The sequence below is a fragment of the Labeo rohita genome, chromosome 5, assembly GCF_022985175.1.
Source record: "Labeo rohita strain BAU-BD-2019 chromosome 5, IGBB_LRoh.1.0, whole genome shotgun sequence".
NCBI lineage: Eukaryota > Metazoa > Chordata > Actinopteri > Cypriniformes > Cyprinidae > Labeo > Labeo rohita.
In genome coordinates, this window is record NC_066873.1 from 32,215,906 (window position 1) to 32,237,889 (window position 21,984).

General features: G+C 35.5%; 3 protein-coding genes across 6 annotated transcripts; 2 read left to right on the top strand and 1 right to left on the bottom strand.

The window, feature by feature from the left end:
* Positions 1 to 1,430: 1,430 nt before the first annotated feature.
* atp6v1aa (ATPase H+ transporting V1 subunit Aa) lies at positions 1,431 to 10,235 on the bottom strand. Of its 3 annotated transcripts, none has more exons than XM_051111263.1 (15): positions 10,084 to 10,235; positions 9,377 to 9,475; positions 9,086 to 9,214; positions 8,670 to 8,884; positions 6,992 to 7,129; positions 6,627 to 6,778; positions 5,533 to 5,695; positions 5,292 to 5,400; positions 5,017 to 5,139; positions 4,280 to 4,394; positions 3,300 to 3,363; positions 2,957 to 3,160; positions 2,746 to 2,840; positions 2,427 to 2,598; positions 1,431 to 2,256 (listed from the first exon to the last, which is right to left on the bottom strand). In XM_051111263.1, the coding sequence occupies exons 2-15, from the start codon at positions 9,456 to 9,458 to the stop codon at positions 2,164 to 2,166; spliced, it is 1,854 nt and encodes a 617-aa protein (XP_050967220.1). In that variant the 5' UTR covers positions 9,459 to 9,475; positions 10,084 to 10,235; the 3' UTR covers positions 1,431 to 2,163. The 3 variants fall into 3 exon arrangements, with proteins under 3 accessions (XP_050967220.1, XP_050967221.1, XP_050967222.1); XM_051111264.1 differs by having other exon boundaries at positions 9,998 to 10,160; XM_051111265.1 differs by lacking the exon at positions 10,084 to 10,235 and adding an exon at positions 9,733 to 9,918.
* Positions 10,236 to 10,387: 152 nt separating this feature from the next.
* phf23a (PHD finger protein 23a) lies at positions 10,388 to 14,628 on the top strand. Its single transcript, XM_051111268.1, has 6 exons — positions 10,388 to 10,416; positions 11,055 to 11,155; positions 11,730 to 11,761; positions 12,039 to 12,131; positions 13,671 to 14,220; positions 14,313 to 14,628. Exons 1-6 carry the CDS (start codon positions 10,403 to 10,405, stop codon positions 14,504 to 14,506), a joined length of 984 nt encoding a protein of 327 aa, XP_050967225.1. The 5' UTR covers positions 10,388 to 10,402; the 3' UTR covers positions 14,507 to 14,628.
* Positions 14,629 to 15,507: 879 nt separating this feature from the next.
* On the top strand, positions 15,508 to 21,212 carry plscr3a (phospholipid scramblase 3a). 2 transcript variants are annotated; one of them, XM_051111274.1, is made up of 8 exons: positions 15,508 to 15,715; positions 15,845 to 15,897; positions 16,363 to 16,451; positions 19,440 to 19,482; positions 20,046 to 20,266; positions 20,462 to 20,623; positions 20,782 to 20,940; positions 21,054 to 21,212. In XM_051111274.1, exons 2-8 carry the CDS (start codon positions 15,894 to 15,896, stop codon positions 21,111 to 21,113), a joined length of 738 nt encoding a protein of 245 aa, XP_050967231.1. In that variant the 5' UTR covers positions 15,508 to 15,715; positions 15,845 to 15,893; the 3' UTR covers positions 21,114 to 21,212. The 2 variants fall into 2 exon arrangements, with proteins under 2 accessions (XP_050967231.1, XP_050967232.1); XM_051111275.1 differs by lacking the exon at positions 15,845 to 15,897.
* The last annotated feature ends 772 nt before the right edge of the window (positions 21,213 to 21,984 follow it).

Genomic DNA, 21,984 nt, shown 5'->3' on the forward strand with positions numbered 1-21,984 from the left:
GTTTTTAAGGGGCTTGTCCTTTAAGGCTATTCAGTAATCTGCAACTGTTCTGATTGGCTAACGTCATTACAAAGGAAAACAGTATCAACGCCTCCTCACTATTGCATGTGTGTGTTTTGACAACATAATAAAAAGGGCAATTTCCAAGCAAAGCATTATGAAATAATTTACTTACAGTTTTTGATGCAGCTGCAGTCAGATCTAGTTCCGCTTCGTCTTTCAACAAATGTTTCTTTGTGGTTTTAATTTTTTTCTTGTTTTTTTTTTTGACGCAACGCAAAACTCTGAATGCCAGCAGGCGTGGCCTATGGTGAGAACATGCCTATTCATTGATGCCTTGCTCTGGAGGCAGTGTTTATGCAAATGTTTGTGCCCAGGTGATGTCATCTTGCACCTCGGATCCAAAGGAGCCGTTTTTGGAGCTTGATTAAATAAATACTTTGTTTAATGAAGTTTTAAGATATAGATGTTTTAATGGTACAAAGAGTTCTCATATGCCAAAAGATCAGGGCAAATTTGGTTTCTCATGTCATTACCCCTTTAATGAATTTACACAATAAAAGCCGCACAACTGTATTCAAAATAATTAAAATAAAAAAGAAAGAAAAAGAATGGAAGAAAAAGGTAACTCCACCAAATCTGAACATCACCATGTCCTAACCAGACGTGACGTGACAAAAGTCCAGCAACAAGCAATTTGCTTGTCCACACCAGACTTTGCTTGTCACAACAACCCTTATGAAAATTAACCATGGTTTTATTATAGTAAAATTGTAGTAACTATGTTATTTTGGCATAGTGACTACCATTTGTATAACCACACTTTTACTGCAAATACCATATTTAATCTATGGTTAGTGTAGCAAAACCATGGCTGAACCGTGGTGAAACCAAGGTTAATTTTCGTAAGGGAATGTGACAGAATCATTCATATCACATTTAGAAGTGAAAAGCCCACTGCATTCCCAATGAAACCTTTACAAAAATTAACCATGTTTTTTAATAGTAAAAGTGTAGTAACCATGTTTTTTTTTTTGGTGTATGGATTACCATTTGAATACCATAGTTAAACTATGGTTAGAATACCAAAAATTGTAGGTTAATTTGTAGTTACCATGGTTTAGTATAGTAACCATGTTTTTTGGTAGTATTTGTAGAAAACCATGAAGGGCTGAAACGATTCCTTTGAAGCACTCCAGTAACTCAAATACAAAAAAATCATTAGATGATCAAAAATCAATAGATGATATAAAAACAAAAACCATTATTTTAAATTGTAATATTTCATAATACTACTATTGTTACTCTGCTTTTTGATGCAGCCTGGACGGTGAAAGAGAGAGAGAAAGAGAGATAAATATTTGTAAAAAATCTTACCAACCCCAAACTTTTGAGAGTTAGAGGAGGTAATCATAAAACAGAGTCATTCAAACAGTTTCCAATATTTTAATTCTTTGGAACTGAACAAACAAACACCACACACAATAAATGTAGTACTGTACCACTACAGAAGCCACAATACTCTACTCACACACCCATGCACACTCACAGACACTCACATACACTCACATGAATATGAGAAACAGTCAAAGGAACACACACAGAGCTGAAATCACATTAATGAGACAAAACAAGACTCAAATAAATAAGGGAAGCCTCGATGATCCCTGTCTGACTTCCATTGTTCCCATTATTGTATATAACACATTTCTATTGGTCACAGAGGGAAAAAAACTGAGATGGGAATAAACACTGTGCTCCCCTGCGCTCCTAACACATGCAACGAAGACTCGTGGGAAAGCAGGTGGTGAGAAAAAGAGAAGATGAATGTTTGCTGTTTTTGTGCTTCGAGTGTTGGGTCTCAGCACAGAGAGATCACAGAGGCATTTGCTTAAGATGCTAAAATACAATCTTATAGTTCAAACACCAAGTAACAGTTTTAGTAATAGAGTGAGAACACACACTCTTTTTACGTTTATAAAGACCGTGTTCAGATTAGCGATGGCTGCTAGCTCTGACTTTCATTCGTCTCGTTCAGATCAGCTGAACAGTTTCAGTGTATATTCAGACGAGAGGTACACATGCACAAGGGAGAACTGGGAAATGCACTGCACAGCACAGGGGAGGAGAGAGGTGGGACACGTGTGAGGTCAAAGGTTGCTTTTAGTCCTCAAGAGTGCGGAAAGAATTCTGCATGTCTTCCAGCAGCTGAGCGTAGTCGGCTTTGATCTTTGCTTCACCCTCTTTCACTGGATCCTAAAAAACACACAGATACATACAATTATGGAAATCTAATCTAATACAAAAATATAGGTTTTAGTAATTTTGTTATGTGCTTCTGTCATTTTTTTGTCCGTTTTATTGCAACCTGTTATCTATGATCCCAACCAAAACAAACCCCAACATCAATATTCGAGCAACGGTACCTTAAACTTCATGGAGCTGATCCGATAAAGAATTTCTCCCAGGTGTTCACGGATCTGGGCCCAGGTGATCTTGTTATCGCTTTGCGCTGTGGTTTCCACCGCATGCCGGGCCAGGTCGTAAAAAGCTATCATATTAGACAGGATCCCCACTGTCTTATAGAAGGGACAGAACCTGGAAAAGAGAGAGAGAGAGAGACAGGGAGATAATGTGAGAAATAATTAGCACAGACTGACAAACATGCAACTAGAACAAGATGACACCTAAAAAGGGATAGGTGGGAACGTCACATTCTTCATATAATACAGATGATTAGTTTACCTGTCATAGGGAGTGTAACCGTTCTGCTGCAGGAAGTCATCTTTGATGAGTTTGGCCACCTCCAGAGTGATTTTATCCGTCTCAGCCAGAGATGCCTATGGGCAAAAATCAATACAAAAACATTCAACTATTAAATAAACTATCAATACAAATAGCATTACAAAAACACTGTTCTAATAACACCATTTAACACACAAGGCACCAAACACACCTTTCCAACGAGTTGCACAATCTCAGCTAAGTCCTCCTCCTCCTGCAAAATCTCTTTGGCTTTGGTACGCAGGGGCACAAACTCTGGGAAGTGTTTGTCATAGTATTCATCCAGCGCTCGTGTATATTTACTGTAACTGATAAGCCAGTTAACAGAAGGGAAGTGTTTCCTCTGGGCGAGCTTCTTATCTAGACCCCAGAACACCTAAGAGGAATAGTTTAAATGAGAGGGGGACCAATAATGGAAATTCTATTACTGATTCATTTAAAGTTAAATGATTACCAAAAAAAAAAAAAAAAAAAAACACAAGTTAATGTCATGTGTTTTCATAGGATTCACCCACCTGTACAATACCAAGGGTGGCAGAAGTCACAGGATCTGAGAAGTCACCACCAGGGGGAGACACACTGTAGAGAAATGTCCATTTCCAAAAGATCACAAAATGAGTGGAAAGAACAAAACATCTTTGGTTATAAACCACCATAAAAAAAAAAAGTTTAATAATTTTATAAACATACATAACTTTCACAAAATAAGTCAAAGACTTTACAAACTTGTCATCAATTTACATACACTTCTAGTCAAAAGTTTTTGAACAGTAAGATTCCTAATATTTGTTTTAAAGAAGCCTGCACTAAGCCTGCATTAATTTGATCCAAAATACAGCAAAAGCAGTAATATTGGGAAACATTTTTAACTGTTTGAAAATAACAGATTTCTATTTGAATATATTTTAAAAAGTATTTTATTCCTGTGATCAAACTACATTTTAAGCATCATAACTCCAGTATTCAGTGTCGCATGATCCTTTAGAAATCATTCTAATATGCTGATTTGCTGTTCAATAAACATTTTTTATTTAATATTTCAAACAGTGGAGTACATTTTTTCAGGATTCTTTGATGAATAGAAAGATGCAAAAATCAGCATTTATCTGAAATAAAATGCTTTTATAACATTATACAAAAGCTTGGAGTATATATATATATATATATTTCATTTCTACTCAAAGAAACCTGAAAAAAAAATCTACTTGGCTATTTTTAACATAATAATAGTAAATGTTTTTTTTTTAGCAGCAAATCAGAAAATTAGAATGATTTCTGAAGGATCATGTGACTGGAGTAATAATGCAAAAAAAAAAAAAATCAGCTTTGATCACAGGAATAAATTACATTTTAAAATATTTTCAAATAGAAAGCAGTTATTTTAAATAGTAAAATATTTCACCATTTTTACTGTTCTTGCTGTACTTTGGATCAAATAAATGCAGGCAGTGTATTCATTACAATAGCTCGCTTGATGTTTTTTGAGTGTACTTACGCTCCCACAATGCTGACGCTGCCCTCTCTCTCTGGGTTACCCAGGCACTTCACTCGACCTGCTCTCTCATAAAATGATGCCAGACGGGCGCCAAGGTATGCAGGATACCCACTATCTGTGGAAGGAAAAAATGTTTGATTATCCAATATAAGAACATTTGGTTTGGATAAGGCTGCACGATTCAAAACACCATGTTGTGAATTTTGGTGACAAGCACTGCAAATTGCAACTGTGAATTATTAATCATTTAATATCTCATTTTGGAGATGTTTGGATGGATATTAAAAACTGCATCACAACCACAGTGTTACATGACAACAAAAAGCAACAATATCTCAATTTGAAGGAATATCTCCAGTTAAGATGTATCTCCATGTTTTACACAATCAAAAAAAATAAATAAATAAATAAATAAAAATAAAAAAAAATCACAATTTCAGCAATGACTATTTTTTTTTTAATTAATGCTCATGAAGGCTGCATTTATTAGATTTAAACGAACTATTTTAATTTATTTTAAAATGCAATTTATTTATGTGATGGCAAAGCTGAATTTTCAGCAGTCTTACTCCAGTCTTGTGTCACACAATCCTTCAGAAATCATTCTAATATACTGATTTGCTGCTCAAGAAACATTTCCTGTTATCATCAATGTTGAAAACAGTTGTGTTGCTTATTATTTTTGTGAAAACCGTGATTCTTTGATAAACAGAAAGTTTAAAAAAAGCTGCACATACCAGCAGGCATCTCAGCCAATCGTCCGGAGATCTCCCTAAGAGCCTCAGCCCAACGAGAGGTGGAGTCAGCCATCATACTGACGTTATAGCCCATGTCTCTGAAGTATTCAGACAATGTGATACCTGTTAACACACAAAGCATGTTACGAAGATAAATGTATCCACATACAGTTTTTCTCCTACAGGTTTTGCCCCATTTTACTTTGCTATCAATAACTGTCTCATAAAACCTGTTTCACCAGCATTACAACACAGTTTATACAGATGGAGTTTACCAGTGTAGATGGAGGCTTCTCTGGCGGCCACAGGCATGTTTGAGGTGTTGGCCACCAGTGCTGTTCTCTTCATAATACTCTCCACCTTGCCATCCACCTCCATGGTTAGCTATTAAACAAAATTACTGTCAATCATCTAAACCACAACAGAGGGTCACTTATTCACTCATATTACATTCTTATACATTGTATCAATTAAAGTGGCCAGGTATAGCATTATTAAACCCAGTGCCATACAAACCTCCGGAAAGTCTCTTAATACTTCAGACATCTCATTTCCACGCTCTCCACAACCCACATAAATGATGACATCACTGTTGGAGTACTTGGAGAGAGACTGAGAGATCACAGTCTTACCACAGCCGAAGGCTCCTGGAATGGCTGTGGTCCCTCCTTGGACACAACTGCAAAATGAAAAGTAAATAAAATTTACTTTTACAATTATTAATCAAGACTTTGAGAAATGTTCTCATTCCCAATTCGTTATACTTATATATTTATTACAGTTCATCAATGAGAAGGTTTGTTTGCAGATTTAGCAGCTGCAAATAGGGGGACAGCCTCCCATATAGCCTTCCCTATATAGTGGACTTTAATGGTGGCCAACAGGTTGAAAGTCTAAATAGCAGTGTCAATTTGGTTCAAAAGTTAGGGTAGGGCAAAAAAAGGGTCTTATTTTCCCCTACAACTTCGAAATCGTCTGACATCATGTTTTACCTTTTTTGTAAATGGCATTTGACTTTCTATGCATGTTTGCTTTGTAAACACTGGGTTGGTACTTACGTCTACATCACATGGGTGTGATTACGTAATGCGTGAGGTTGAGCTAGTGCAAGATGAGCATTTGTGGTTAAAAAGTATGTCAAATTTTTTTTTTTTTTAGAAAATGACAGATCATTTCACTAGGTAAGACCCTTTTTCCTCGGCTGGTATTTTGTAGAGCCCTTTGAAGCTGCACTGAAACTGAAATTTTGACCTTCAACCTATTGGCCACCATTGAAGTCCACTATATGGAGAAAAATCCTGGAATGTATTCTTCAAAACCTTAATTTCTTTTCAGCTGAATGAAGAAAGACATAAACATCTTGTATGACACGGTGAACTAATCCTTTAACATTTGGCAACTCCAAGAATGAATGCTTGTGGGGGCTTGTTACCATCGCAAGTTTATGAAAATGTCAATTGGAAAAAAAAATGTTAATAAGATAATTAACCAGTGGGCCAAGATCCTGTGTAATTAACTGAGAGATTAACCAGGCTATACTAAAATAACAGTCAAGCACACAGCAAAATTGATTAAGCCTTGGAGCAAATACATGTGTAATTGAGACTCACGGAAAGAGGGCGTCCAGTACTCGTTGTCCGGTCAGCAGGGGGTGATTTGCAGGTAGCTTCTCAGTAACAGGCCTCACCTGTCGCACAGGCCACACCTGCACCATGGTGAACTTCTCCTTTACTCCTTCAAACTCCAGTTCCAGGACCACATCCTGACACAGAATGAAAAGGGAAGTTCCAGTATTTAATAATATTAGGTTTCCTCCTTTTCTTATCTAAACATCTTAGAGTTTTTCTATCCAACCGTTCCTTTTATAAGGTGCTATACAAATAAATTCTAATTGACGTGAACTTCTATTGCATGCTTGTCTATAAAAGTGTGGTGGTAATCAGGACATGTGAGGATGATTGTGATCTTGACTCACAGAGACGTCATAATTTCCTGGTGGAGCGAGGTAGGTGACTGTTCCCCTGCTGCGAGGAGGCAGCATGATCTTGTGTTTGATGAGAGAATTCTCATACACCATTCCATAGATATCACCGCCTGTAATGTGACTTCCAACCTGAAAATAGAGTGAAAGAGTCCCACCAGTGTTAACATGCAGTACATAACTTCAATGTAATATACAAATTCTGTATACACAGACAAAGGTACACATTCACAAAAGTCATACACATTCAAAACAAGGGGACTCTGGTCGCTAAGATTTATGACCCAGCTGGATTTTGAATGCAATTTACAAAAAGATTAAAATACATATTCTTAACACATTATATTTACAATCCTTTTGGTGAACGTTGTCATTTTAAAGCCAAAATATGTCGTTTAGCCTGAATGATTTGTGTAGTTAACATGTGCATGGTTTAAGGAATTCATCCAATATTTTACAAAATATATCTTGTATTACATATCCATTTAAATGTCAGCATTTTGTGAAAATCACAAGTTCTAGGAAATATATGTTGCATGTGTGTAATTAAAAACTACAAAAAACTCTGTTTTACTAAATCATTTTTCAAATGCAGAGATATTGTTCAGTTTAGCTTTGCAGTGTCCAGTGCTGATGGTTAAAATGAATTTGTTTCTAAAAGGTACAGAAAATCTATAATATTTTTAATATGGTAGAATAGTGACAGTGCAGGCATTAATGTATGTTGTTGGTTTTGTTCATAATTCAAAAGCATATCATTGGGTCTTATTACAAATAATAATAGTTATTTTAATTTGGGGTTGTGTATCTCTCATTAAAACACAAATGTCATCAAAAAGTCAATTACACTATTTTTCATACATGAAAATGCAGGGCAATTACTGGCAGTTGAATTAATTTGCAATTTTGCTTGGTTCATTATAAAAATGTACAGTTTAAGTCAAAAGTTTATTTTACTTTCCTTAAAATAACCTTACAGAATCTGCAAAATGTTAATTATTTTACCAAAAATAAGAGGGATCATACAAAATACATGTTATTTTTTATTTAGTACTGACCTGAATAAGATATTTCACATTAAAAAAAATGTTTACATATAGTCCACAAGAGAAAATAATGCTCACTGTTCTTCAGAAAAATCTTTCAGGTCCTACAAATTTGGTGTTCTGTTTACCATTTTGTGTAATTGAACCCTTTCCAACAATGACTGTATGATTTTGAGACCTATCTTTTTACACTGAGGAGGATTCAAATACACCAAAATACTGAAAAACCAAACTTGTGGGCCCTAAAGGAGAAGAGCAGGCAGTCTGACTGTTCTGGACAAACAAGGGACTCATGAACAACTATCATTTAAAAAAAAAAAAACACAGCTGTGGATCATACATACAGGTCAGTACTAAATAAAAAATAACATGCATTTTGTATGATCCCTCTTATTTTGGGAAAATAATTAACATTTGGCAGATTCTGGAAGGTGTATGCAAACTTTTGACTTCAACTGTATATTAAATCAGAATAAGAACCTGGCCCCATGCATACTATTACATTACACTACTAGACTATTATGACTCACAGTCCTAGGAAAAAGTGTCAGAACTGTCACTGGTGTCAAATAAAAAAAAAAAAACTAGGTGCATGACAGGCCTACATACAGAAAAAAAAAAATTACCCTCAGGTTCTGAAAAGGAGAAAAATCCCACTTGAGGTCTCTGTTGAGAGCTCCTATGTTAACCCCTCTGGGGATGTAGATGCTCTTTGTGAGGTCATTGATGTCTTTGAGGGGACGCTGAATACCGTCAAAGATGGAGCCCATGATTCCGGGCCCGAGCTCCACAGAGAGGGGCTTTCCAGTGCGGAGCACAGGGTCTCCAACAGAAACTCCAGCTGTAGATCGCTCAGGAAAACATTATAAACAAATACAACATACAAAAACATACTCTGGCAGCACCGTGATTAAACAGAAATTAAATAATGTTTTTAAAACCCATTATGCTTAAAAATTTAAAAACTTTCAGATTTAAAACTTTTAATTAAATTTCCAAGCATTGTAGAGTAAGTAAATCACTCATGAATGCTAAAGGATACAGGTCTCCTCGTACACTTGGATGGTAGCCATATCTCCCTCCAATCGGATAATTTCTCCAACCAGCTCACTGTGACCCACACGCACCAGCTCATACATGGCTGCACCTGCCATGCTGGAGGCTGTCACCACTGCAATGAAAAAAAAAAAAAAAAAAAAAACACACACAGATTGTAACCTGCTCATCTCATGACCGACATCAGTCAGTCAAAATTAACTGCCTATGGGATAAATGTTGTGCTGTACGTTCAATTTAGTAACAAACTGACTTCAGAACATGTTTTTATTTTTACCTGGGCCTGAAACTCCATGCACATATCCAAACTGACTCTCACGTTCTTCATCTCGAATCTTAGGCAGCTTGGAAAAATCCATTCTCTGTTTTAGCAATCCTGAAGGAGGAAGTGTAAAACAGTTCATTCATTAACACTGCACCAATATCTTTCAGTTTCAAGACACAAGCCAGACATTACCACATTACAAGACGTTTCAATGTCCATTTTTCATCATTTCAATAGAACCACTAGCTCTACTGTTTTGTTCCAGTTCTACACAATATACTCGAAAGCAAATGTGAGTTTCAAGCTTCTTGTTAAGGTAAATATCTCAATTACCAATGACAAATTTAAAGACTTCGATAACAACATACAATACAAACAGAACCACTATGGCCGACCGGTATCCATTCAGATTCAAACTATATTTCTTCTGTAACGTCTGAGTACCAAATGTTATTAATTTGATTGCTGTACTAAACACACCACAGCTAAAACAAACACGTATATAAATAAACGCTTTCACGCGACCAAAACTACTGAATTACGAGATCCAGCAGGCTGTCGAAAGGGAACCACTGGATGTCAGGTGACAGATGGTTACTAGCAAAGCCTAATCAGCAACTGAGCAGATTTTACCTGCGTAGAAAATAACATGGGACCAAACTACCCGGCTTGATAGCGATAAAATATAATTGTATAAAAAAGCAAACGATGAGTCTTACTGTATTAGCATGAAATGAACGACAATCCTTGGAATATCCTACTAAGCAGTGGAGCGAGGAAAAAAACTGTCACGACATAGATCAGCTGACCTACCAGGATTAAGGAAGTCCGTCGTGTAAAAAAATCGTGCGCCATTACGGCTCCCCTAGAGGAGATTTTGCTCTAAAATGTATAGCGCATCTGATCCAACATGGCGCCCATCGAACCACAGTTTCTCCATTTCCTGTGTTCATCCTATGGACACAAGGACGTTACTGCAAGCAGCCACGAATTATAACTGCGGACATTTACAAAGCCTGGGAACAGTGTGTTACACAAATGCATAGAATTATGTACGAATAAAAACTGCTTTGTATATTTTGTCCGTTTTGACGATCTGTCATGCATATTCATTAGGTTCACCTCAATATGCATCACGCAAAAAAAAGGTCTGGCGCTCTTTGCGTGGTTGCGTCACAGGGTGATTCCTGTTGAGACCGCGCGTAACCCAGACGTTTGGGACTTTGTTAAATGCAGTTGCAAAAAGCTCGATTTTGTTTTTTCGATTTTCGAAAATTGATTTCGAACTTAGTACTTTTTCGTCGTTGCTTCGCGTTTGTGGATACAATCAAGGTGTCAGCAGTTTTGTAAATCTAACGTTAACGCCACCAGCTTAAATTCGTTGGTGATCAACGAGGATCGAAGACAAGATAGCACCATCATCTTTATCATCATCATCGATAATTGAGGTCCGGGAGAAATAATAAAAGGTTCAGCTTCCTTTTAGCTGAACCACGATCTAATCGTCGAAAAATCTGGTCGTTTGTTTAGATTTACAGTTTTGATCACGAGACTAACGTTAACGTTACTCTGAACATATGGCAAATCTCCCTTCGGTTGTGCGATAGCGTATTCGTTATCGCTTAAATTCAAAAGCAACCGGGCTTGCATATATATTTTCAACTGAAAGACATTTCGCTTTTCCTCAAAGTGACTCCACAACATCATTAGCAGGAAATCAAACAACCAACAGTAAGAACCCAACTTTGTGGTACTACCCCACCATGTTGGGTATCATGGATCATCACCAAGGTAAATATGTGCTTTTTTTTTTGTTGTTATGTACATGTTTCTCTTTTCATTTTATTTTAGTGTCACACCAGTACTCGGAAGTTTTAAACGAGCCTCGTGTAACACACCCATTTAACAAAGCGCTCCTGAATGGATTAACTACTCATGCTAGCAGTGAGCTATCCTCTTAGGTTAAGTACACTTAACATAGCCTCTCTACTAACTGTGGATTCATACCATATAATTTTCAAAAACAAACTTGAATGGTTCCGATGCCGATTTTCATTGTTTTGCTGACTTGACAAGGTTGCATCTGCTCTTTAGCTTTTAGCATAAGCAGCGTCTGTTCGGATGTTAATATGTTTACTCGAGCAAATGAGCCCACACAATTCTTGCAACAGTGTTTAATGTTTCGATATCGATTTCTTATGTTTACATCTGTAGCATTCCGATAATTACGTGAGGAAATGACTTTTAAGTTACTTTAACAGCATCCAAATAGCCGAGGCTAAAGCTAACTTGACAGTTCATTTACGGTTGTAGTTTCAGCGTTTAACATTAACAGTAATGTTTTTTTCTTTTGTTTCTTTTACAGACACTGTCCGGAAATGTAAAACGGAGACTTTGGTAAGTGCTGTCGCAGTTCTATTCTGTAAAGGTTTTAAATGGTGACACTGTCGTTACTTATTTATAGCTTAGGCCACATGTGGCCGAACATGGGGGATGGGTTGTGGATAAGATCAGTGTCTGCCTGCGATCACTGACAGTAATTGGCAAAAATATTTTGGTTTTGAAAATGGCTTCAGATTGGTCACAAATTGGTTTTGTAGCGTTAGATAACACTCTAAATGTACTGTTAATCACTGTGATTCATCACTATTAATGCCCATTTTCTTTGTTACAGCCTCCAGAGCGCAGGAAAAGGACTGTGGAGGATTTCAACAAGTTTTGCAGCTTTGTCCTGGCCTATGCCGGGTACATCCCACCTCAAAAAGAAGTGAGTTGAATGTCATAAAACATAGTCTGTTTGTATGACACTTAAGTGGTAACTTTGACTATCTTCATGATAATCACCTGCTGCTGACTCAGTAGATCGTGTGTGTGTGTGTGTGTGTGTGTTTGTTTTTTTTTTGGAAAAAATACTCAACTCTAATCATGCATTCTGGTCTGTTTTGACCCAGTAAAGATGCTTCAACTTCCGTTTAAAAAAATGCTTTCATTTTTTGTATGGAAACCAATTTGTGTCTACAAACCAAATGTACAACCAACTTACAACCAAATGTATAATTACATACAATATAATGTTTTTTTTTTTTCCCCAAGACATATAGCCATTAAAAAGTTTAACTTTTTAAGTCAGATTTACATACTTTTTTTCATTCTTTTTTTTTTTTTCATAAACATAATTTTGTGAATTATATTTAGTCTCTTTTCCATATCTCAAACCCTTCTAGGACCAATTCTGATTAATTAAATTTATTGTTGTTTTTCATCTGACAGTGAAAGTTTATGTGAGTAAAATGAATGCATTTAAAGTTTTGTTGAACGTGAATGTTTGTTGAAGATGTAGATTTCATACATTTGGGCTCTTTTTGCACAGTTATGAGTTAAAACTTCAAAGAAATGTATTTAAATTCACTGATTTCAGTAGAGATGATACTGGTAACTTTCCGATCGTGTGTTCTTATACACTACCAGTCAAAAGATTTTATTGCAGAAGTCTCTTCTGCTCGTGAAGCCGAACAGTAAAATTTAGAAGTATTTTTATAATATAGTTAAAAAATGTAATTTATTCCTGTGATTTCAAAGCTGATTTTTTTTTAGCATCATTACTCCAGTCACATGATCCTTTGGAAATCATTCATTTTTTTTTTTCCTTTTTTCTCCTCAAAAATCATTTATTATTATTATAATGTTGAAAACATTTGAGTAGAATTTTTTTCAGGTTTCTTTGAATAGAAAGTTCAGAAGAACAGCATTTGTCTGAAATAGAAGTCTTTTGTAACAGTATACATATCCTTATCACCACTTTTGATCAGTTCAAAGCATTCTTGCTAAAAAGTATTAATTTCTGTAATTTAGAAAAAAAAATTCTTGAACAGCAAATCGGCATATTAGAATGATTTCCAAAGAATCATGTGACACTGAAGACTCGAGTAATGATGCTGAAATTTAGCTTTGATCACAGGAATAAATTACATTTTAAAACAAAGTAGTTATTGTAAATAGTAAAATTATTTCACAATATTACTGCTTTTGCTGTATTTTGGATCAAATAAATGCAGGCTTGGTGAGAAGAGAAGAAAAGAATTCTTACTGTTCAAAACCTTTTGACTGGTAGTGTAAATTTATATAATGATACACTCATAAAATTAATAATAATATAGTAAAACATTCAATATTTGACGTTTTTGTACATTCAACATTTTATCAGGTTCGATATGGTTTGTTGAAAAATAAACCATGACTGTTTTATAAGCTTACTGCGTCATGCAAAATTGTGCTCATTGTAAATTGTGCTGATGTGTGTTTCCAGGAGAGTTCATGGTCTCCGTCTTCATCTCCATGTGCACACGAGCTTTCTGAGCTCTCGGGCGAAGGCTCCGTAAAGGACAGCTGGACGGACACGCACCCCGACCTCAACAACATTCACAGTTTGGTCCACAAAGCTGAGACGGACAGCAGCAGCACAGACTTCAGCCATCTTCAGTCAGACAGCTCCTTAGACAAGATGAGATTGAAAGACTCTCTGAACGAGATCAGTCTGCATAGTAAAGCTGAGAGAAAGAAGGTGAAGAAACTCGGACGGTTGTCTTTAGGAGGACCAAGGAAAACCATCTCAGAGGCAAGAGCGCACAAACAATCGAAAGCAGCACTAAAGAAAATGAAGAGATCGGTAAAAGCTGAGAGACACTTTCCATCCACAAGTCCTTTGAACGATGGGCTTCAAAAGGACGAGGGCTTAACAGAACAGGCCGTTCACATGCACGAGGCGGGGCTTAAACTGGAGTCCAATCCAGAAACAGACCTGAGCTCTTGCGAAACGGACACGTTGGTGACTGACGAAGATATTATGGTAGAGTCTGGTAAGTGTTTGATTAGACTTGATATGCTAATGTATAGCTGGCTATAATAATGTATCTCTTTAACCACCTGTGTTTTGTTCTATCCATTTTAGGTGACGATTCATGGGATTTGATTACGTGTTATTGTGGGAAGCCTTTCGCCGGACGTCCCATGATCGAATGTGACGAGTGCTCCATATGGGTCCATCTCTCCTGCGCTAAGATTAAGAAGTCCAACGTACCCGACATTTTCTACTGCTACAGATGCAGGGACTCTCGGGGCTCCACGGTCAAAAGAGACCACTGAGAATGAATGTATGGGTGCGGATCCTGTGTGTCTATTTAAACGGATGAGATATCTGTGCTTTTTACTTTTTCTGATTACTCTTAAGTAGTTTCTGTTAAATTAAAAAAAGCTGATTTATATGACTCCATTTGTTCTCCTTTGTTCTGTGTTGAAAGCCTGCTCTTGATTTATGACATTGTTTAGGTGTTTTTCAGGTTTAAGGCATACAAAAACTCATGCACTTATTTGCACTACAATACAAGTAGTGTTTTTGATTGTACACAAGCTTAAAAATTAATATTGGTGGCAAATATGCACTATGACCATATATATGAATAAATAAATAAACATTTCTCCTGAACCTCTGGTGTGTACACACGCATATACATCTCACAAAACCTGCCAGTCAATAGAAAACTGAATATTTCTGAAATTTATGCAAATACTGTGTACATGCATCTATTAAAACAACTCATCTGCGGGGAAGAGGTGTTGTTCTAATCCAGTATTTTTCAGTCTTGCCCCTGGAGGCCTCCTATTCTCAGGTGTCGCACTAAACTGACACACCTTTATGGGTTATGGAGCAATATATGGAAAAACTGAGTGGAAACAGGAGCGGTAGATAAGAGAGACCTCCAGCACAGATTTGTACAACTCAAAAAAGTGTTGAAATCATTTTAAGTAATGGTTTTCAGTCTTGTAATAAATATCCTCACTTTTATTGTTACAGGTGTTCTTAGATTAACCTATGGCCATTGTAAAGCAGATAACAGCATATTTCAGACAGTGCTTGCTATTTGTTGTTTGTGTATTCTGTCAACAACAATGGTAGAATTGTTTAGTTTTTGATTTTAAGACTGAAAGCAGATTTGTTCTATTTTGTTTGTGTCCTACTCACCCTAGTGTATATAGTACATGTATGTACAGGTGTATATGTTCGAAAGATGAGGAAATGCTATATTTTTCTGACCATTTACAGCAGTGAATTCTGATAATAAATGTTCTTTTTAAAGTCAAGCTGCTGTTCATTTGCATTGTTTTGTTTGGTGATGTCATTGCTCTTTCCATGAGCAATATCCAAAGGGAGGGTAGGCAAAGAGGCGTGACAAGACCTTCACGTACACACGTTTTCCCCAAGTCAAATACTGTAGTACAGGTGCATGACTCTTCACTTTACCTGCGGTAACACTGCGCTTGCTATTATTTCAACAGTCAGCTACTTGACGTGAGGTAAGTGCATATACTATACAATAGGGAAATCAGATTTGCTTTTACCAATCTTTTTTTTTAATCATCCCAGGTTTAAAAGTTAATGTAATTTTTTAAAAGGAAAATGCTATTTGTTCTGCTCTATTGTAGGCAGGATATTTTCTCAACATATGTGACCCTGGACCAGAAAGCTAGTCATATGGGTACATTTTTTGAAATTGAGATTTATATATCGTCTGAAAGATGAATAAATAAACTTTCAAGGGATGTATGGTTTGTTAGGACAATATTTGGCCGAGATAGAACTATTTGAAAATCTGGAATCTGAGGGAGCAAAAACATGAAAATACTGAGGAAAATCACCTTTAAAGTTCTTAGCAATGCATATTACTAATCCAAAAAAAAAAAGTTTGATCGATGAAATCAATATTTTTGACACATACCATGTAATTTTGGCTATTGCTACAAATATACCTGTCATCAGTGAATTAGTATCTCTTAAAAAGACAACGTGTTGATTTTTCAATAACCATTTGATTGTTGTGTTGTTAACCTATATGATGAAAAACAAATATTGCTTATTTCCTGTAATTTTACACTGCTTAAGCACAATGGTTTGTTTTATTTGTGAGGTGTGTAGAATAATGAAATCTTTGTTTACTCTACAGAAACCCTTTTGCCGTTTAGTGAGTTAAACATGGCTCAGGAATATGGTAACCCAGCAGCAGTGCCACCTGGTTTGGAGTATCTTACACAGGTGAATATGCCATTTAAAATGAATTATTTAAAGTAAATAAGCAGTGTTGGGAAAAGTTACTTTTAAAAGTAATGCATTACAATATTACGTTAAAAATGTTTTTTTTAATGGAAAGTAATGCATTGTGTCACTTTTTGTATTACTTTTTAAATCTGGGCAGGGCTTGCTTGTTTGTTTTTAATATAAAAAGTTCTATTGTTGGCAAATGTAAAAGCCCTTTCACAACAAAAGCCTCAGGCTGAAAGAAAAGTAAATTCACGTCTGTACAGTAGAACGCAGAAGTTTATCCTGAATAATTTTTGCTTATTAGTATGCTTTAATTGGATCATTGAAGGTCAGCAGCAAAGACACTGGTTAATAAAATGGGATAAAATACATAAAGGATATTTGTATTATTTAACATTTATTTATTGCAGGTTTGCGTCATATTCTGAGTTGAGATGAATTAATGCATTTTCACATTTATTCTAAACCTAAAGTAACATCTTGCTTCCGATTTCTCTCAACATGGGGACAGATTTACAATCAATAAATTGTAAAAAAAAAAAAAAATAATACGTTACTTAAAAGTAATCTGATTACGTAATTAGCATTACTTGTAATGCATTATTCCCAACACTAAAAATAAGACAGTAAGAGTTGTAAAGTTACATAATAGCCACTATAGGTAAATAATATAATAAGTTAAAGAAGAGTTCACCCCAAAATGAATTTTTTTTTGATAACTTACTCATCCTTTGTTTCAGTTTCTCTCTTCTGTTTTGAAAAATGCAAGTAATAGTATTGAAGTCATCAAGACCTAGAAACTGTTTCTTTTATATCTTTTTTTGAGTTGAAGAGAATAAAGAAATTTGGTAACACTTTAGTTTAGGGACCAGTTCTCACTATTAACTAGGTTCTTACTAGCGTGCATATTACTAACATATTGACATATATTGTATTGACTTACATATTGTTTATTAGTACCTACAAAACACATACAGGTGCATCTCAAAATATTTGAATATCATGAAAAGGTTCATTTTTTGTTTGTAACATTTAAAAAATTGAAACTTTCATATATTCTAAATTTATTACTTTAAAGTAAAACATTTCAAAAGTGTTTTTGTTTTAATTTTGATGATTAGAGCTTACAGCTCATGAAAGTCAAAAATCTGGTCCAGAAGACAATCACTGACACCCTCCCCAAAGAGGATAAGTCATAGAAGGTCATTACTGAATGGGGTGGCTGTTTACAGAGTGCTGTATCAAAGCATATTAAATGCAAAGTTGACTGGAAGGAAGAAATTGGGTAGGGAAAGGTGCACAAGCAACAGGAATGACCACAAGCTTGAGAAAACTGTCAAGCAAAGCTGATTCATACACTTGGGAGAGCTTCACAAAGAGTAGAATGAAGCCAGAGTCAGTGCATCAAGAGTCACCACGCTCAGACGTCTTCAGGAAAAGGGCTACCAAGCCACTTCGGAAACAGAAACAACGTCAGAAGCATCTTACCTGGGCTAAGGAGAAAAAGAACTGGACTGTTGCTCAGTGGTCCAAAGTCCCCTTTTCAGATAAAAGTAAATTTTGCATTTCATGTTGAAATCATGGTCTGGAAGAAGTCAGTAATGATTTGGGGTGTCATGTCGTCTGCTTGTGTTGGTCTACTGTGTTTTATCAAGTCCAAAGTCAATGCAGCCGTCTACCGGGAGATTTCTGAGCACTTTATGCTTCCATCTGCTGACAAGCTTTATGGAGATGCTGATTTCCTTTTCCAACAGGACTTCAGCACCTGCCCACAGTGCAAAAAACACTTCCAAGTGGTTTGCTGACCATAATATTACTGTGCTTTATTGGCCAGACAACATGCCTAACCTGAACCCCATAGAGAATCTATGGGATGAGAAACAGTCAATCCAGCAATATACCGACGATCTAAAGTCTCAATAGTGCCTGTAATAACGCTGTAATTTGTGCTAGGTGCAAGGAGTTTGCTGTAATATGTGCTGTCGACCAAGTATTGAGTGCATAAACGAACATACTTTAAAGAACTTGAACTTTTCTGTTTTGCAAATCCGTTTTTTGATTGATCTTAGGAAATATTCTAATATTTTGAGATACTGGATTTTTGACTTTCATGAGCTGTAAACTCTAATCATCAAAATTAAAACAAAAAACACTTTAGAAATGTTTTACTTTACATGTAATGAATCTAGAATATATGAAAGTTTCAGCTTTGGAAAATAATGAAATGAACTTTTCAAGATATTCTAATTTTTTGAGATGCACCTGTATGTAACCCTGGACCACAAAACCAGTCATAAGGGTCATTTTTTTTAAATTAGGATTTATACATCATCTGAAAGCAGAATAAATAAGCTTTCCATTGATTGATGTATGGTTCATTGGTACAGGATATTTGGCGGCGATACAACTACTTGAAAATCTGGAATCTGAGGGTGCGAAACAAAACTTAATATTGAGAAAATTGCCTTTAATGTTGTCCAAATGAACTTTTTAATAATGCATATTACTAACCAAAAATTAAGTTTTTATATATTTACCAAATTGGTTCATGGAACATGATCTTGACTTAATATACTAATGATTTAAAAAAAAAAAAATCAATAATTTTGACCCATACAATGTTTTGTTGGCTATTGCTACAAATATTCCTGTGCTACTTATGACTGGTATTGTGGTCCAGGGTCACATATTAATGGCTTATTTTGCATGACCATATTCTACATCCTTTAATCCTACCTAAACTTAACAACTAACTTACTAACTATTCATAAGTTTTAAATTAGGAGTTTACTGAGGCAAAAGTCATAGTCAATGTTTAGTTAATAGTGATAATTTGTCCCTAAACTAAAGTGTGATCAAAAATGTATACAGGTTTAGAACAACTCGAGGGTGAGTGAATAGTGACAGAATTTCTATTTTTGGTTGAACGATCCCTTAAAGGTGTACAATGGAATATCTCTGCTTACTGTTCTGTTCTTACAGATTGACCAGATATTAATCCATCAAAAGATTGAGCTCCTTGAAGGTAAAGTATCTGAAGTTATTAAACATTTTTTGCTTGCAAACTTTGAATCTTTATTTATTAAATCTTTGTTATCTTTTTGTTGGACACACTAAATTATAAGTCAAATGTGACCCTGGACCACAAAACCAGTCTTAAGTCCCACGGGTATATTTGTAGCAATAGCCAAAAATACATTGTATGGGTCAAAATTATTTTATTCCAAAAATCATTAGGATATTATGTGAAGATCTTGTTCCACAAAGATATTTAGTAAATTTCCTACCATAAATATATCAAAACTTAATTTGTGATTAGTAATATGCATTGCTAGGAGCTTCATTTGAACAACTTTAAAAGTGATTTTCAATATTTACATTTTTTTCTCAGATTCCAGATTTTCAAATAGTTGTATCTCGGTCAAATACTGTCCTATTCTAACAAACCATACGTCAATGGAAAGCTTATTTAAAAATAAAAAACACCCTTAAGACTGGTTATGTGGTCCAGGGTCACAAAAGTTATCACTAAATAATTACCACTAAATAATAAGTCAAATGCTGATGAACAAACTTTCTGTTTTCCAGCCATTATTGGCTTTGAGACTAATAACCAGTATGAGATTAAGAACAGCATGGGTCAAAAGATCTTCCATGCTAAAGAAAGAACTAACTGCTGCATACGGAATCTCTGTGGCCCTCTGAGGAGTTTTGAGCTGGAGATAAGAGATAATTATGATCAGGAAGTGATTCACTTAAGCAGGCCTTACCGCTGCACATCCTGCTGTTGCTTCTGCTGTCTTCAAGAGGTAACAACTCAGAATGCATTAAAAAATTCTCTGTGGAGAATTTTTCTTACCTTTGAAAAGAAAGAGAGAGAGACATTTCAACAATATTGCTGAAATTGCAAAATGTATGGTAAATGTTATAAATGAAATGTATTTATATAACCCATTCTCCAATTTTGTTTTTCTTTTTGTATGCCTGGATGTGACTGACTAAAGATGGAGGTACAGGCTCCACCAGGGAATACAATAGGCTACATCAAGCAAGACTGGCACATGTTTAAGCCTAAATTCTCTCTCTATGACATGTCCAAAACAAAGGTGCTGTCCATTGAAGGGCCTTTGTGTGCTATCAGCTGCTGTGGAGATGTGGATTTTGACGTATGTATTTATGTGTGATTGTGCCTGTTTGCCATGCAGGTGTGAATGATTTTTTTAAGGATTTCACAATTATTTTTAGTGTTTGTGTTGTGCAGTCCAAAAAAACAATGTAATAGTTTGACAAAAGGTTAAGTGTGTTTATCTGTCCTCTTTTGCAGATCACTGTTAAAGATGGACAATCTGTAGGTCGCATCAGTAAACAGTGGAGTGGCTTCATCAAAGAGTCACTGACTGATACAGATAATTTTGGCATTAACTTTCCCATGGACTTGGATGTGAGAATGAAAGCAGTTCTGCTGGGAGCATGTTTCCTTATAGTGAGATATGACACAAAACATTCATTCATTCACCAATTTAGCTATTTGTTGTTACTTTCTTTATGTGACCATTCATATATTTAATTTTATTGTTTCTCTGTGTTGTCCTGCAGGACTTCATGTTTTTTGAGCAGAGCGGAAACTCAGGACAGCGATGCACTGTGTTTGGCTAGAAGGGAATGGGAGAAAGATTGATTTGATTAAATTTCTCTGGTATATTCATATGTAGTATCACTACAGTTACCAATAAAATAAAATCATTTTTTAAATCAGCTGTAACACATTCTTGCTATATATAAATACTGTTTTAGTGTATTTAACCTCCTTGCTCTCTTGTCATGCATCACCAATTTTATTATTTTTTGTATTGCACTTCAATGGAAAGAAGTTGTTATGAACAATCCAACATTTACCTTATCATGCTTATCACAGATTTTTAAAAGATATACAAACACGTTATCATTGCTGATAATGAATGTTTATTTCTGGTCATAGTTCACAACTGTAGAGTATGAGTAAGGCATTTTCTGCTGTCATTGTGCCAAAAATAGCCCGCATCTAGGAATAACATACATGTAAATTTAACTAAGCAGTTTTCAGCACTTATCTACCAACAGATGATTGATAATTCACCCATTTAGAGGTACATAACTATAAGATTTGCACAGAATCCTCACTAGCCTCCAAAGTTTCAAAAGGTTTGAATGAAGTTTCAAAAATTGAATTGAATTATAAAATCTCTCCTCTGTAGTAGACGCCATGCATCCAAGGGTTAATGTAAACCTGAGAGGAAAAAGTAAACATAATTTCAAAGAGAATTAAGTTTTTAGAGCTGAGGTGCTCTGGGTAAATGTTGTACTGGTTATCAATCAAAAATATAGTATTGCATTTTTAATTTAATTTTCTTAATATGCGTGAATATTTCCAATTATAGGGAACAGATGGTCATTGGTAATATTTTCTTCTTTTTTGTATGTATGTATGTATGGAGGATTTGAAAGGCTTTAATGGGGTGTTGAAGACTAATTCTGAAGAAAATATTTT

Coding starts and splice junctions, on each gene's coding strand:
- plscr3a (XM_051111274.1), top strand. Junction 20,267..20,461: donor GCTTCTGCTGTCTTCAAGAG/GTAACAACTCAG, acceptor GACTGACTAAAG/ATGGAGGTACAGGCTCCACC. Junction 20,941..21,053: donor TGGGAGCATGTTTCCTTATA/GTGAGATATGAC, acceptor GTTGTCCTGCAG/GACTTCATGTTTTTTGAGCA.
- atp6v1aa (XM_051111263.1), bottom strand. CDS start 9,458: ATGGATTTTTCCAAGCTGCCTAAGATTCGAGATGAAGAACGTGAGAGT. Junction 5,401..5,532: donor TATTAAGAGACTTTCCGGAG/GTTTGTATGGCA, acceptor TTTGTTTAATAG/CTAACCATGGAGGTGGATGG. Junction 5,140..5,291: donor AGAAGCCTCCATCTACACTG/GTAAACTCCATC, acceptor GTGTGTTAACAG/GTATCACATTGTCTGAATAC.
- phf23a (XM_051111268.1), top strand. Junction 11,762..12,038: donor AATGTAAAACGGAGACTTTG/GTAAGTGCTGTC, acceptor TCTTTGTTACAG/CCTCCAGAGCGCAGGAAAAG. Junction 14,221..14,312: donor AGATATTATGGTAGAGTCTG/GTAAGTGTTTGA, acceptor TATCCATTTTAG/GTGACGATTCATGGGATTTG.